Source organism: Rhinolophus sinicus, linkage group LG07 (genome assembly GCF_036562045.2).
Source record: "Rhinolophus sinicus isolate RSC01 linkage group LG07, ASM3656204v1, whole genome shotgun sequence".
NCBI classification, from domain to species: Eukaryota; Metazoa; Chordata; class Mammalia; order Chiroptera; family Rhinolophidae; genus Rhinolophus; species Rhinolophus sinicus.
This window is the reverse complement of record NC_133757.1, coordinates 76570790-76585285: the sequence shown is the minus strand read 5'-3', so window position 1 is coordinate 76585285 and position 14496 is coordinate 76570790. Positions and strand designations below refer to the sequence as shown.

The following is a 14496-nucleotide window of genomic DNA, read 5'->3' as shown; positions in this document are numbered from 1 at the left end:
TTTTATTTCTGATTCTTTATATTCTTTGTGCACTGCCGAAGTGGTCATTTCCTTCAAGTGTGTGTTTTGGCCATAGTTTTCCTAATATTGGACTGTGTCTGTGTGTTTCTTCTCTTTTCTGCCACACATACACATCCTTTCCCCACTTGTAGAAAAATCAAAGAGATTGCTTTTTATATCCTTAAAGGAGATATGGGAGACCTATGAGACCGAGGAGATATATCCATTGTCTTACCTGGGGCAGCTGCTGTGTTATCAGGGAGCCAGGTGTTAATCTAATAATTGTAATGATGTTTGCTGCTGCAAACCTGAGGTCTCTATGCATCAATCCTGGGCAGTGAAACTTCCTTGGAAATCTGCCTTTTTTTACTTTATTTCTGAGAAGGTTAAGCTGAGAGGTCCTTTTCATTCCGTGAGGATTCTCTTTGAATTCTAGGACTTGTATTTTCAATTCTGATTTTTTCATTGAGACAGAAAAAAGACTGATCTGTTCTGAGATTTTTGTGTAGCTCGGACTGATGAGAAAGTCAATTCATTTAGTAAGTATGTACTGAGTACCTCTTATATGCTAGTCATTGTCCTGGGTGAGCAAAACTGACCAGGTTCTAGTTTTTGTTGGATTTATTATCTAGTAAGAGAAATAGACGCTAAGCAGTGAAACGAATAAGATGTTAGACAGTAATGTGTTTACAAGAAAGAAAAGCAGCAGGATAATTTGATAGTGACTAGGCTTGTTGGTGATGTAGTCCTTTAGATTTAGTAGGTAGGGAAGAGAAGGTGACATTTCATATTCAAACATCAAGACAAGACCTTTTGTTGCCCAGTCTGACATGGCAATCCAAGGGACTTTCCCTTTGAACCTTCTAAAGTTCTACCTTTTCAAACCTGCCAAAAATTTTTATGGAAAGCACAGCATGTATGTGAATTCTTGTTGATGGAGTTTGGGTTATTTCCCCCCTTTTGTCCTTCCTTTCTAGTGTGCTTGTTTAAAAGGAACAAATATATCTTTTCTCCCCTGGTTCAGTTCCCAAAATGTTTGCCATTTTCAAAACAAATATATTGCTTGACTTAACTGGACTTTCAAAGGCAAATTCCCTAACAGGCTCTCAACCTGGAATTGTACAAGGCTTGGTTTCACTTAGTGATCTCATTTATCTCTTACATGTTTTTTGTACAATATTCAGTTCTTTATATACCTTTTGTGTTCTGCAGAGTATTGGGATTGAGATTTCATGCACATCACTTTTGGCCTTTTTGAAGAATGCTCAGGAAACTGTATATACGTTACTGTGTGAACAAGGTACTGGGATCACTGAACAGGAATTAGACTGTACCAGTGACCACAGGTAGCGTGGTCTGTGTCTGTTTTTTCCCTAAGTTTGGTTCTACGTAAGATCGGAGATCTTCCACATTTGTAGGCAAAACTTTTAGCGCTGTATGTACATAGGTTGAAAATAAGGTAGCAACAGGAAATAAGGGGGCGTTCCAGATTGTTTTGGACCACAAGTGTGAGTTCCTGCTCATGACAAATATTCCAGCTTTGTGTATTTTCCCTTGTCTTCCTCACGCTGGATGTCTCAGAGGCGTCCTTAGAACAGAAGGTCAGGTTTTCATCAGACCCTATAGATTGACCTGCTCCACTTAGAGTAAATGATGATGATCTCAAAAGATGACAAAGAGGCATTTGATAAAGATAACAGCCTTTCCTGATTAAACAACAACAACAAAAACTTGGTGAGCTAGGAATAGATGGATGCGTTCTTAATCTTATGAAAAAGAAATTCCAATAAAAATGCATCATTAGGCTTAACATTTGAAACATACCTAAGAGTCAGGTATCACAATTGCTTGATAACTGACATTCTGGAAATACCAACTAATGTTGAAAAGTGAAAAGTATGATGTAGTAATATTAAAAAGGAGAAGGAGGACTTATATTTTTAAAATATGGGAATATAGTGAATACACAAGAAAATCAATAGACACACATTTCGGCATGTTTTCTTGTGTCAGTACCCTATAATAATACCGTATAATAGCTGTAAAAAATATTAAATAACTAGTAATTTATAAAAGCAAATAAGGTATAAAATGGCTTTGAATAAGCCTAGGACTATGTCGGACCTATAAATAGACAACTGTAATTAAATGTGATTTTAATCAGTACTAACAACATTAATATAACAAGTCGGTTTTAAAGTTTATCTGGTAAAATAAGTATAAGAATAGCTAGAAAAATTCCAATGGGAAAAATATTGATGAATTGGATAGGGAAACTAGCCCTTATTAGCAAGTATTAACACATGTTAAGAAAGGCTTAGATGTTAAAATATTTTAGTACTGACAGTGAACTAGATTAGTAGAACCAAATGGAGATTTCAGTAAAAAGTTCAAATATATAAGTACATTTAGTATATATTAAAATGTGTTTTTCTAATCAGTAGGGGGAAAGATGGATTATTCAACGTGTAGGGATAACTGGCTAGTAATTTGGATAAACATAAATCCAATCTCTGCCTTGATTTTATATAAGAATAAAATAGCAAATGGAACAAATATACAAATATTGAAAATGAAACTAGATGTGTTGAAAACGGTGAATTTTAAAAATTAATTTGATCAAGGGAAGGTCTTTCTAAATGTGACTGACACTAGTCTCAAAAGCTAAAAAAAAGATTGATATATTTGACTATATAAGAATTAAAATACCAAAGTTCATTAAAGAGCTTAAATGTTAAAACACATGCTAAGAGGTAAGGGAGTGGATATGTGCTACATATTTGTTAATGGGCAAATGTTCTTAAGAACCCAAAGTTCTCTTATAAATTTTTAAAAAGATAAAGCCTCCAGAAAAAATGTATGATATATACAAACAATTCATAAATACAAAATAGCCAGGAAACATGTAAGGATGATCAGTCTTCCTGATTAATGAAGAAATTCACATGAAAGCAAGATACTATTTTGGACCTATCAGACTGGCAAAGATTTGCTTCTCAATGATGGTGAGGCTGTAGGAAAATTTCTTACACATTGTTTGTGGACGTGTGAATTGATACAACATTTTCGGAAGGAAATTTCGCAGTATAGTCAAAATTAAAAATGCTCATATCTTTGGATCTAGCAGTTACACTCAGAAGAATTTTTCACGAGAGTTACTCAAAGATATACGTAAAAGAATGTTTGTTGTATCATTGTGTGTAATGGTAAAAATTTTAAAAGGGGCAGGTAATGTTAATATTTTTTTAAGTAAAATATTTTAAAGTTAGGAAGGTTTATGTTTACGTAGCAAATGTTTTTGGATGACTTTGACAGCAGCTGTCTATGAAGAGGAATTGGGTTGAAAGCAATAGGGTAGGGGAATTTTATTTTCCTGGCATCTTTCTGTACTACTTAAATATTTCCTGTTATTAAAAACAAGAACATGCATTACTTTTATACTTCAAAATAAAAAAAATAAAAACAGTCTCAGAGTTTAGATTTGTACCAAAACATAATTATATTGCACGGGATTTTATTCCTACTAATAGAAAATACAAAACGAGGACCCTTTCATTTTGTGGTCAAATAGCATTTATTTAGTATTTGAGAATAAGATTGATTCTGTGTCTTAAGTGTTAATGGCATGTGGTCTGCCCTCCTATCCAGTTGAGAGGTTTTCATAAAAGATCTAGCAACACTTTCTCTTTTGGAAACTTCCCTACCCTTTCTTCTACTGCCACACTCCTGACTGTTTAACCACTAGTTTTAGTCCAAAACTAATGAAAGTATTTGCTCTAGATCTTACCGTAATTTGGTTAGACAGTGGGGCAAAGTGCCACTTCCAGAACCAGAACCAGTTTGAGACCCATGACACAATTGCCCTCTAAAATGTCATTAAAGCCCTCCTGTCTGCAGCCTCCCAGCATTGTAGTTCTTCAGTCTTATATTTGACAGAGTGTGGGGTTTCTTTAGGTAAGAACTTCTTAAACAAGGCTATTCCATATTGCATCTTCTTTACCAGTTTGTTCTAACAACTGAACTCCTTTCTCTATTTTGGTATACACATGGACCACTTTCAAATCATGGTCTTGCCAAGAAAAGACTTTCCACACTTAATATGATAAAGTGACAAGTGGTTGTCCTCTCCCTACAAGTACAGAAAAATTCTAATGTATAAAACACAATCATTTCTTCCAAACCCACCCAGACCAACCATATAGAGGTAAGTCTTCTACATTGAGTTGGTTGAGACCCTTGGAGTGGCTCTTCATAAGTAATCCTTGATCAGAATATAGCATCTCCCAGAAGAAGCAAGTTATACTTTAACTCTAGTTAAGTGATTTTTTTTTTAAAAAAACGTTTTTGAGTCCCTGTAGTGGAAAATCATTACCCATGATACATGTATCTGCAATACACTGTGTTATTTAGGTTTTCCCATCTTTTCCAACATTTCTTCAGAAGTTATCTTTGTCCTCCCAAACTAACTCCTAACATGCCATTAATAGATCTTTGTACTTTAAGCCTTCTTACGGAAACACTTTCTTCTAAGAGTTAACTGTGACCATTTGGTAAAGGTCAAGAATAGAAAGCTTTGCTTGTTTAATTTCCTAAGGTCAGTTTTATTTTAAGATTTCTCTTCAACTTCATCTTTACTTCAATGTCTGGTTTCTATAGCAACTGAGAGTTAGGTGCTGGGTCAGAAAAGACAAATCTTTAGATGTTAAAAAATTTAGTTTTTAACCTAGAGAGGGAAGATGCCAGGCAACATCTTCACAGCTTTTCTGGGCTGACGGCTACATTCTGTTTCCAGGAATTCTGTATTTTTTCCTGAAGAAGCCAGGCATTTATCTCTTTTTCACACAGCCCCAGAAGAGATTGCTGCATCCCTGTTCAATAACTTAATCACAGTCAAATTGATTAACTAAATCAAGGCAGCCGAGAGAGAGAGAACTCTCCTTCTGTGGAGAAATTGTAGTGTCCAGTAGAATTATTTTTCTTAAAATGTAATATCTTTGGGAATTATGTACATTGTCTCTTTTCTTTACCTTGGATTCCTTAACAATGTTTTTTTTTTTTTTTTTTCCCCCTCTTCAAGTGCAATTGGAAAAATCTTGAGTGATACTTTTCTCTGTGTTCTCAGTCTATCTGGATTAGGGTGCAGACTGTTGCATCACTTAAGTGGGCAGATGTTGGAGGTGGGAGAAATGTCAGACACTAAAAAGGCTAACATCAAAGAAATGGCATAGGGGCCGGCCCTGTGGCTCAGGCGGTTAGAGCTCCATGCTCCTAACTCCGAAAGCTGCCAGTTCGATTCCCACATGGGCCAGTGGGCTCTCAACCACAAGGTTGCCGGTTCAACTCCTTGAGTCCCACAAGGGATGGTGGGCTCCGCCTCCTGCAACTAAGATTGAACAGGGCACCTTGAGCTCAGCTGCCTCCCGGATGGCTCAGCTGGTTGGAGCACAGGCTCTCAACTACAAGGTTGCCAGTTCTATTCCTCAACTCCTGCAAGGGATGGTGGGCAGCGCCCCCTGCAACTAAGCTTGAACATAGCACCTTGAGCTGAGCTGCCACTGAGCTCCCAGATGGCTCAGTTGGTTGGAGCACGTCTGCTCAACCACAAGGTTGCCGGTTCGACTCTCACAAGGGATGGTGGGCTGCGCCCCCAGCAATTAGCAACGGCAACTGGACCTGGAGCTGAGCTGCGCCCTCCACAACTAAGATTGAAAGGACAACAACTTGGAAAAAAAAAAAAAAAAATCCTGGAAGTACACACTGTTCCCCAATAAACTCCTGTTTCCCTTCCCCAATAAAATCTTTAAAAAAAAAGAAAAAAAAAAGAGATGGCATATGTTCTTAAGATTACATCTTCAGAAATATATGTAGTACTTTAAATGGAAACTCTCCTTTCAGAGTTGTCGACGCTGGAGGAAGATTAATGCTATTTTTTTGTGTTATAGGAACTACCTTCAGTTGAAGAACTCACTATTATTCTTCCTGAAGATACTGAATTAAAGCCTTTTGGGATGGTTTCAAGTATTATTGAACAATTAGGTATGTAAATTTTATTAATAGAAATTATTCATATCTAAGCATGCATTAAAGGTTTTTACTTATGTAAGTAATCCATAAGTACATGTATTTATAAAAAATTAAAATCTGCTTTTATCAACATAGTTCTCCAGAATTTTTCTTTGTGTGGTATTTGTTTTCTATTGCTGTTAAATTTCTGCAAATTTAGTGGCTTAAAACAACAGAAATTTATTATTTTACAGTACTTTGGGACAGAAGTCTGATATGTGTCTTACTAGGCTAAAATCGGGGTCCACAGGGCTGAGTTTTTTTATGGAGACCCTAGGGGAGAATCCATCTGCGGGCCCCTTTCAGCTCTAGAGGCCGCCTGCATTACTTGGTCCATGGACCCCTCCTTGAACTGCAAAGCCTATAGTGTGGCTTCTCCCTGAAGGCAGCCTGGAAAGGTTCTGTGCTTCTAAGAACTCCTTAGATTGGGCCTAAACGCATAATCCAGGATAATCTCTCCATCTCAGGGTCCTTAATCTTAATCCTATCTGCAAAAAAAAAAAAAAAAAAAAATTGATGTTAAGTAACATTCACAGATTCAGGGATTAGGGTGTAGATACCTTTTTCTTTTTTTGGGGGGGATTATTCTGTCTACTGCCTTTGATTTTTATCTCATAAACATGTAAATTAGAAAGGTCTGTGATGTTAATACTGATATTAATGGCATGAAATGTGAAGCTGCTGGATTTTAAGAGAACTAGAGATTATAGGCTTTTAGCACCAAGATGTGAGGTAGTTACATGAAAGAGCTTGAAGTTAACTAGCTGCCAGTAGGTCTCAGAGTAACATACACCTGAGAATAAGTCTGAGTTGACCAAGTCATAGGATTTTGGAACTGGGAAGAAGACCTAGATTGTCCACCAGCTCCCTTAGTTTATAGGCCTTAAAGGACACAGCAAAGATAGAAGAGAAAATGTACACATCTTGAATTTGTTGACTTTTTAATGGGTAATTCAAATTTTCAAAGAGACTTTACACTTTATTTTTTTCTTAGAATTGTAGCTTTTTGTATTAAATAAAAATATGTACAATCTATTTCCCTGTGCTGCTTGGTAATAAATAGACTGTTTATCAAGGGGAATAGAGGTATGTTATCTTACTTTAAATTTCTTTTTAAATTATGTTGGAATTAAAGCCTAAATTCCCCCTTTAATTCTATATTATCTTCTGATAAAATCTTGAAATAATCTGTTTTGTTTCATTTTTCAGTAATAATTGAATCTATGACTAACCTACCTCCAGTTAATGAGGAGACCGTCATTTTTAAAAGTGATCGACATGCTGCAGGAAAGGTTTGTAAAAAATTCAAATCTTACAAATTATTGTGTTTCCTTGTTGATTGGTTTTTCTGACTTTCCCTATCTATCCTAAAAAGAGTTTAGTAATTTTAGTAGATTAGCAATCTAAAGCTCCCGCATTGAACATTCTCCTTAGTGCATTCTCGATTTTGTTAAATGCTAAGTGTCTGTCTGTGTGTTGTTTTAATACTGATTACTCTGCTGCTTGAGTTGTTTTGCCGCTTTGAGTCATGCATAGAATTTTTCCCTTATGTTTGTCAGGGACTTTGCTAGGCAGTAGCTCTACGTATTGAGTAAGACACAGTTCCCTACCCCCAGGCTCTCAGAATGAAGTGCAGAAGACTCTCCACAGTGCAATCGTTCCTATTCTTTTCTGGTTTGTAAGTCCCTCTGAGTAGTGGCTCTCAGAACTTTTTACTTGGGTTTCCTCAGGTGGAAGCTGAGAGAGCAGTCTTTTCCAAGTGGAAAACAATTTCAGTGATGGCCGTAAAGTGTCACTGTAAGCAGCACATTCTGGGGAATTAGGAATATATGCACTTGAGTATGCATCATAAGATTGGGTCCCTTTTAGCCTCTTAACTAACTGCACAACCCTGCACATCCGTCCTTAATAATGAAGACCACACACATTTTACCCATTAAATACACAATCCTGAGCCATCAGCAGAGGGTATAAAACCTTCTAAGCTCAAGAAGATAAACACTAACCAAGTGTTTCTTTACTGGCAGTAGGGACCGAGTTTTATCTACCTCAGTATTCCCCACTGTATGAAATACAGTTCTTTGTAAATTATGTGTGCTAAGTAAATGTATATTGAGTTGAAAACAAATAACAAATAACAGCTGTTATGCTTTGGAGAAGCAACTTTCTGTGGTTTAGTTTTTCCCAGATAAGTGACAGTTGGCTTCTTTTTTTGTTTTAGGAGATATGACTAATTTCTATTTAATCAGGAAGGAAGCATATATTTTGAACTATATTATTGGGTCCTCACATAACCTTCCCTTTTCTCTGCCTTTTCCTCCTGTTCTAGTCTAACAAAAATTAGAAAGGGATCAGATTTTTATCAGTGTCCTTCCACCTTGCATGACACCTACATATGTTTTCTTAGGTTGACAGGCATTAATTTACCAAAGAAAAATGAGTCACTTAGGATTGCAAAGCAATCAGTGGCAGAATTAATTGGAGTCTAGAACTAATATTTTTTAGCGATTTTTGAGAAAGTTTGTGAGGGGAAGAAAGACTTTTTAATGCCTGAAGGATGGTGCTCTACTTTTTTCCCTTTCAAATACCTAGGCTTAGTACTTTTGTTGCAAATATGCACACTGCAGGTGCCTTCTAGAAGTTAGAGATAAACTAGGGGACTTACCCTCAGAGAAGATGGAGAGAAAAGGACTGCTGTCAGTACTTCCCCATGCTAATTGCATAGGACGTCTTTAGAACACACCCACATTCTGCCCTGGTGCAAAAAAACAAAACAAAACACATTTCTTGCTGTCCTGAAGAAAAGTAGTAGAATAGGGGAGGAAGAAGAGGTAAGGGAAACATATTTCTTGATTTTTTCTGACTATGAATTGAAACTGATTATTTCCATGATTCTTTTACTTATTATGATTTGCATGACAGTTGCCTTTTTCTTTAAGAAGCTTAGACAATTTTAATTTAAATATACCTAATACTTCTCTAATTAAAAACCTCTAAATTCACCTTTCTTATATCCTCTAACACATTTGAATTCTCAGTCCTATAATTGTGACTAAAAATGTTAATATTCAGCTTTTCAGGTCGTTTGACTTTGAAAGGAGTCAGATAAATGTAATATTTACACCTCTAACTTTAGCTATGTAATGTAAGTCTAGAGGGAAATGTTTATTAAATCTATTTCTAAATTTTACATAGAATGCTTTTATAAATTCAAGAAGTAACAAGTCTTTCAAAAATATTTGATTATAAATCTAAGCACCTTGAAATAATTCCCCCAAATAATGGCAGAGTCGGGTTGGGGGTTGAGAGTATTAATTAAACAAACTAGTGACCAGAAAATGAAATTGAATGTCATTTTAGATCTTTAGCATATCTTACATAGACACTAAATTAGTTTATCTTCAGTGTTAAACTTTTGCATATCCTTTCTTTTTTCTCTGCTCTTAAATAATAACAGTAATAATGAGCCACTGTGATAAATATTTTGTGTATTTTTAAAAAATTCACTTTAAGTTCTGTATGGAGGTGGAATTATCTTCATTTACTCAAAAATCACAAAGTTAAAAAGGAACAAAATTGAGTTTTCAATCCAGTTGGTCTGATTTATTTTCCTCCCACCTCCTTTCCCCTTCCCACAGTTTAAAGAGGGCAACCTCAGATTTGTATTTCTGCCTTTTTCCGTTTAATAATATTTTAATAGTAATGGTGATGTAATAATGATTTGTTTATCTTGATAAATGATAAATGAAATTCCACTTTTAATGTTTATTTTTTTAATATCAGGGATTAAAAAAAATTGACCAACCCATGCCACCTGCTATCCCTATATAACATGAATTTGTTGGTTATTTGTTCTGCATTTAGTTTTGAGTATTCGTCAGAGCAGGTTTTGTTTTTTGTTGTTGTTGTTTGTTTTACTTTTTAATAAACCAAAACAGTAAAATATTTCCCTGTCAAATATTGGATAGAAATTTTTATGGATTTTTTTTTTTTTAAAGAATGCTTTATATTACAGTCTTGGTTGGTAGTATGTGATGATTCTCTGAAAGTCTCCATAGTATATTGATACAGTGTTTTGTTTTTTTTCATCAGTAACTTGAGTAATTGCTTGTATAATACAGTGATTGAAGTAACTGATTTAATGAGTTAGAATAATCTTTCTTCATTTTTATTAATGGGAAGTCAAATAGTATAAAGTGATTGATAGGAGACAATTCTGGATAGCTGTGGAGGTTTATTTCCCCGCTTGGTAGTTTTGTGAAAAGCCGGCTTGGTGGGTGGACATTAAGGCCTTTGGCTAATGGCTTCTTCGAAGGCTGTTCTCAGAGCGGCAGCATGCATATCTCCATCCTCTAAATACACAGCCCTCCAGCCTCGTTCCTGGGCTTGGACATTCCTTAATATGTTTCTTGTTACCTAGAGAAACTGGGAGTTACTTAGTCCCTCTTAGGCTAACCCATAAGTGTGTACCGTGTATGTGGAGAGGGGAGGAGACGGCAGCTTGTTCTCTCTGGGGGCGCGCTCTGTGCATGTTCAGCTAGCTGACACAGGCAGGCCCCAGCTGCTGCAACTTTTGTCATGTCACAAACAGAGCATCAGCCCAGCCTGTGCTGCGCAGTGAGAATTTGCGGGACTAGCATACTCTTACTTCCCTGCTTGTCAGTTTTTTCCCGGCCCATCCTATGCTATATCTGTACTGTGTGGTGGTGGCCGTGGTGTGTGTTTGTCACCCCTTTATGTGACCGGAATCCTTTGAGAGATTTTAGCAGAAAGATACTACTTTTGAATAAGAGATTATAAGCTAGAGCCAAGTAGAAGGGCATTTAGAAAATCACTTCTCAGATGATAGGCAAGTATAAAATATTAGTTGTATTAAATTTTTATATGAGGAGTTCTACAGAATATATACTAATAATTAAGGTATAAAGAAGGTCACTTGCCTAACATAAGGTAAACATCTCAGACATTACTGTCTTAAGTTCTGTTTTTCACACCATCCTTGCAGCCTATTCCTTCCTTTCCTTTTATCTTTTAGGCTGGTAGTGTGGAAGTGCAAAATCCCCAGAGTTATTAGGTGGAAAGACTGAGTAGGGAGTGGAGGTTTAATGCAGATGTGAGATGAAGTGTGCAGGCCTGTGCCCTGCTTTGTCTAAAGTTGCTCTTCACAGTTTAGCTCTCAAGTATTAGCCAGTTGAAAATCTATACTTTGAAGCTGATAGTTGTATAAAATATTGTTGAATTATTCTTTTGTATAACTCTAGCTAAATTGCTTAAGTGAACTCAGTCAAGTTTTCCTGTGACTATTTTGGTAGGATCATAAATATCCCTAGCAGGACATTTGTTTGGTCTGTGCTAAAAGGTCCCTGATATTTATTCCTGTCCAAAATGCTCACACTTAGAAAATGTCCCTAGGTTCAAAGAGCCCATTACATTTATTTCTACTTTGGGTTTGCAGGATTAACACAAAAAAAAATACATTTAGTATTATTGGTCGAATAATTGTGTTATGGCTGTATTGCCAATAATAACTCTTGGTAACCTGGCTGGTAATGGTAGATGGGGTTAGGTAGGTGGGTCAGGGTTGGAATCTTGCAAAAGGGTGGGATTTATATTAACAATGGACCAAATGTCTCCATGGACGGACGTTTTGGACAGGACCAGATGTCTGCTAATCTAAATACCTCAGTATTGGTGTGTGCCGTACACTGATTCCATAATGTAGCTTCCTGTTGCCTGCCGTATGTGGCATTGATTTACTTAAAACTTCATAATGATTTTATTGTAGCTGTGGCTCATAAACACTTCAGATCTTAAGAATAGGCAACTAAGAGCTCCCTTGTAAGTAACTGGCTGTCTTTACTTGCTGCTTTTAGGATTATCTCTTTATCTTTAATCTTTGCCATTTTAACTATGATGTGTCTTGGTTTGGCCTGTTTGAGGTCACCTCGTTTGGGACACTCTGCCCTTCCTGGACTTGTGTATCATTTTCCTTCACCAGGTTAGGGACGTTTGGGTCATTATTTCTTCAAATATGTTTTTGATCCCTTGCTCCTTCTCTTCTCCTTCTGGTATTCCTGTGATGTGAATGTTGTTTCGCTTGACGTTGTCCCACAGAGCTCTTAAACTAGTTTCATTGTTTTTATTCTTTTGTTGTTGTTCCGGTTGGGTGACTTCTGCTCCCTTGTCTTCTAAATTTCTTATTTGATCCTCTACTTCATCTCATCTGCTGATGATTCCCTCGAGTGTATTCTTCATTTCAGTTATTGTATTCTTTATTCTGACTGGTTGTTTTTCGAGGTTTCTGTGTCCTTCTTTATGCTTGCTATCCTTCTGTTGAAATTCTCACTGAGTTCCTTAAACATTCATATAATCAATATTTTAAGCTCTGCCTCTGGTAGGCTGGCTGCTTCCGTTTCATTTAGTTCCATTTCTGGAGGTTTCTTCTGTTCTTTTAATTTGGGACACATTTCTTTGTTTCCTCATTCTGGCTGCCACCTGGTGTTTGCTTCTATGTATTAGCTAGATCACCTATGCCTCTCAGTCTTTGCTGGGTGGCATATGTAGTAGGTGTCCTTTGTAGCAGTCTCCCTAATCTCCCGTGCGTGCTTTCCAGAGGTGTCCCGTATATTGTGTGTGTTCTCCTGTTGTAGTTGAGCTTTGATTGCTTTTGGCTTGTTCGTTGGTGGGATTGGCTCCTAGGCTGAGTAGCTATGAGGATCGGCATTGCCCACAGTGTATGAACTGCTGTGTTAAGGACTGGTTCCTCTAAGGAGGCTTCACCCCTGTGGGCTTGTGCCTGTGGAGAACCCCATTTGGGTGTGCCACTTGTGGGTCTAACAAGGTAGTGCTCTGGTGTGGTCTGAAGCTGGCCTCTGAGTGAGTTGTTTCTGGAATCTCTTGGGCAATTTCAGCCCTGCCTTTTACTGGCCCATGGCTACCTGGTAGGTGCCTCAAAGCTGTATGCAGTTGACTGCTGTCCGTGCTGGACCTGGAGGCGTGTGGGGGTGGCTTTGCTGTGAACTGAGGTTGGCTACCACCAGTATTAGGCCTGAGGTAGCTTAGCCTTTTGCCACCTGCCAGCTGCCCGTAAGGCCCACCTGTTGAAAGAGGCTCCTTAGGAGCGTGTGTCTGGCTGGTTGACCTGGTGTTGAGAGTGCCCTCGGGGATGCAGCACTAGCTGGGCGGGGTGGAGTTCAAGTGAGTCAAGAGATGTGACCAGTGGTTTTAAAAAAAAAAAGAATAGGCAACTAAGTCTACTTTGGTTTTATCTAAGAATGTTGAATGTCACTTATATTTTAGTTCAAACTGGTCTCTGCATAAGCCTGACAGTATTAAGATATTTCTGTAGTGAAATCATTTCTCACAGTTAGGAAATGCAGTCATGCCACCCAGGAAATACATCCTTGGGAAACAGCTTTATGTGCCAGGTCACAATGATTATTGTACTTTGCCCTAGTGGAGTCATAGGAAATTTTTTAAAGATATTTTTTTATCCCTGTCTGAACTTAAAGAATCAGATTTTTCTATCTTCATCAAGGGAGTTAAAAAAAAAAAAAAAGGAAATTGTTTTTAAGATTCTTTAAGAAAGTGACAAGTAAGGTGACATATTACTTTAATCTGTATAATGTAGGTCAGTAAAAGATGTGCTCCAATATAGTCTTCGTATCCTTTGCAATCCTGGTTGGAAGAATATTTTTCTAAATGTTTTCAAAGCAAATTTCTGTTTCCTTCCAATTATTTGTTAGCTTTAAAAAAAAAAAGCTTAAATTTTTGATGCTATTAGTATTATTTCATTGGCATTTTAATTGTTTTCAATATTGCTAGTTGTTTTTAGAGTAATTGCATCTTCATAGTGTTGGTATCCTGATGGATGAGCTGTTTTATGCCATATTGAAAATTAATAAAATCTTGAGTGGTAGACTAAAAAGCATAAAATGAGAGCATTTACTATAAAAATCTCAAGAACTGAGGATGTAATATAAATCAGGCACTTTCAATGTAGTTCGTTTAAAATGGTCCAAATTATTTGGAAAGTTAATTAGTAATTTACATCAAGAGTTTTAATACTCATCGTACTCTTGGCTCCAGTAATGGAATTCCCTGACAAATCAGTTTTCAGGACTTGAAGTACAGAAATTTACGTAGATATAAAGGTGCTCATCATGGCATCATTAATTATATTGAACAAATTGGAAGCTCCCTAAATGTTCTATAATATAAGACAAGTGAACAAATTGTGCCAAATCTATAAAGGAATGTTATATAGCCACTGAAATTATAGTTACAAAGAATATTAATAACATTGAAAAACTTAATGCAACTTTAGGTTTTAAAAGGGAGCAGTATGCAAAACTACAGTATAATCTTGAACAATTTATTAATAGAAAAAAGACTGGAACAATCTACGGTGACATTAGTCATGGCCTAGTGCCT

At 36.7% G+C, this 14496-nt stretch overlaps 1 protein-coding gene across 1 annotated transcript in view; it reads left to right on the top strand.

Annotated features, from left to right (window-relative positions):
* NAF1 (nuclear assembly factor 1 ribonucleoprotein) overlaps nt 1-14496 on the top strand; it is a 46811-nt gene that overhangs the window by 21184 nt on the left and 11131 nt on the right. Inside the window, exons 3-4 of the mRNA XM_019736917.2 lie at nt 5943-6036; nt 7273-7355. Coding sequence (XP_019592476.2) covers nt 5943-6036; nt 7273-7355 — 177 coding nt within the window. The remainder of the gene's footprint in view (nt 1-5942; nt 6037-7272; nt 7356-14496) is intronic.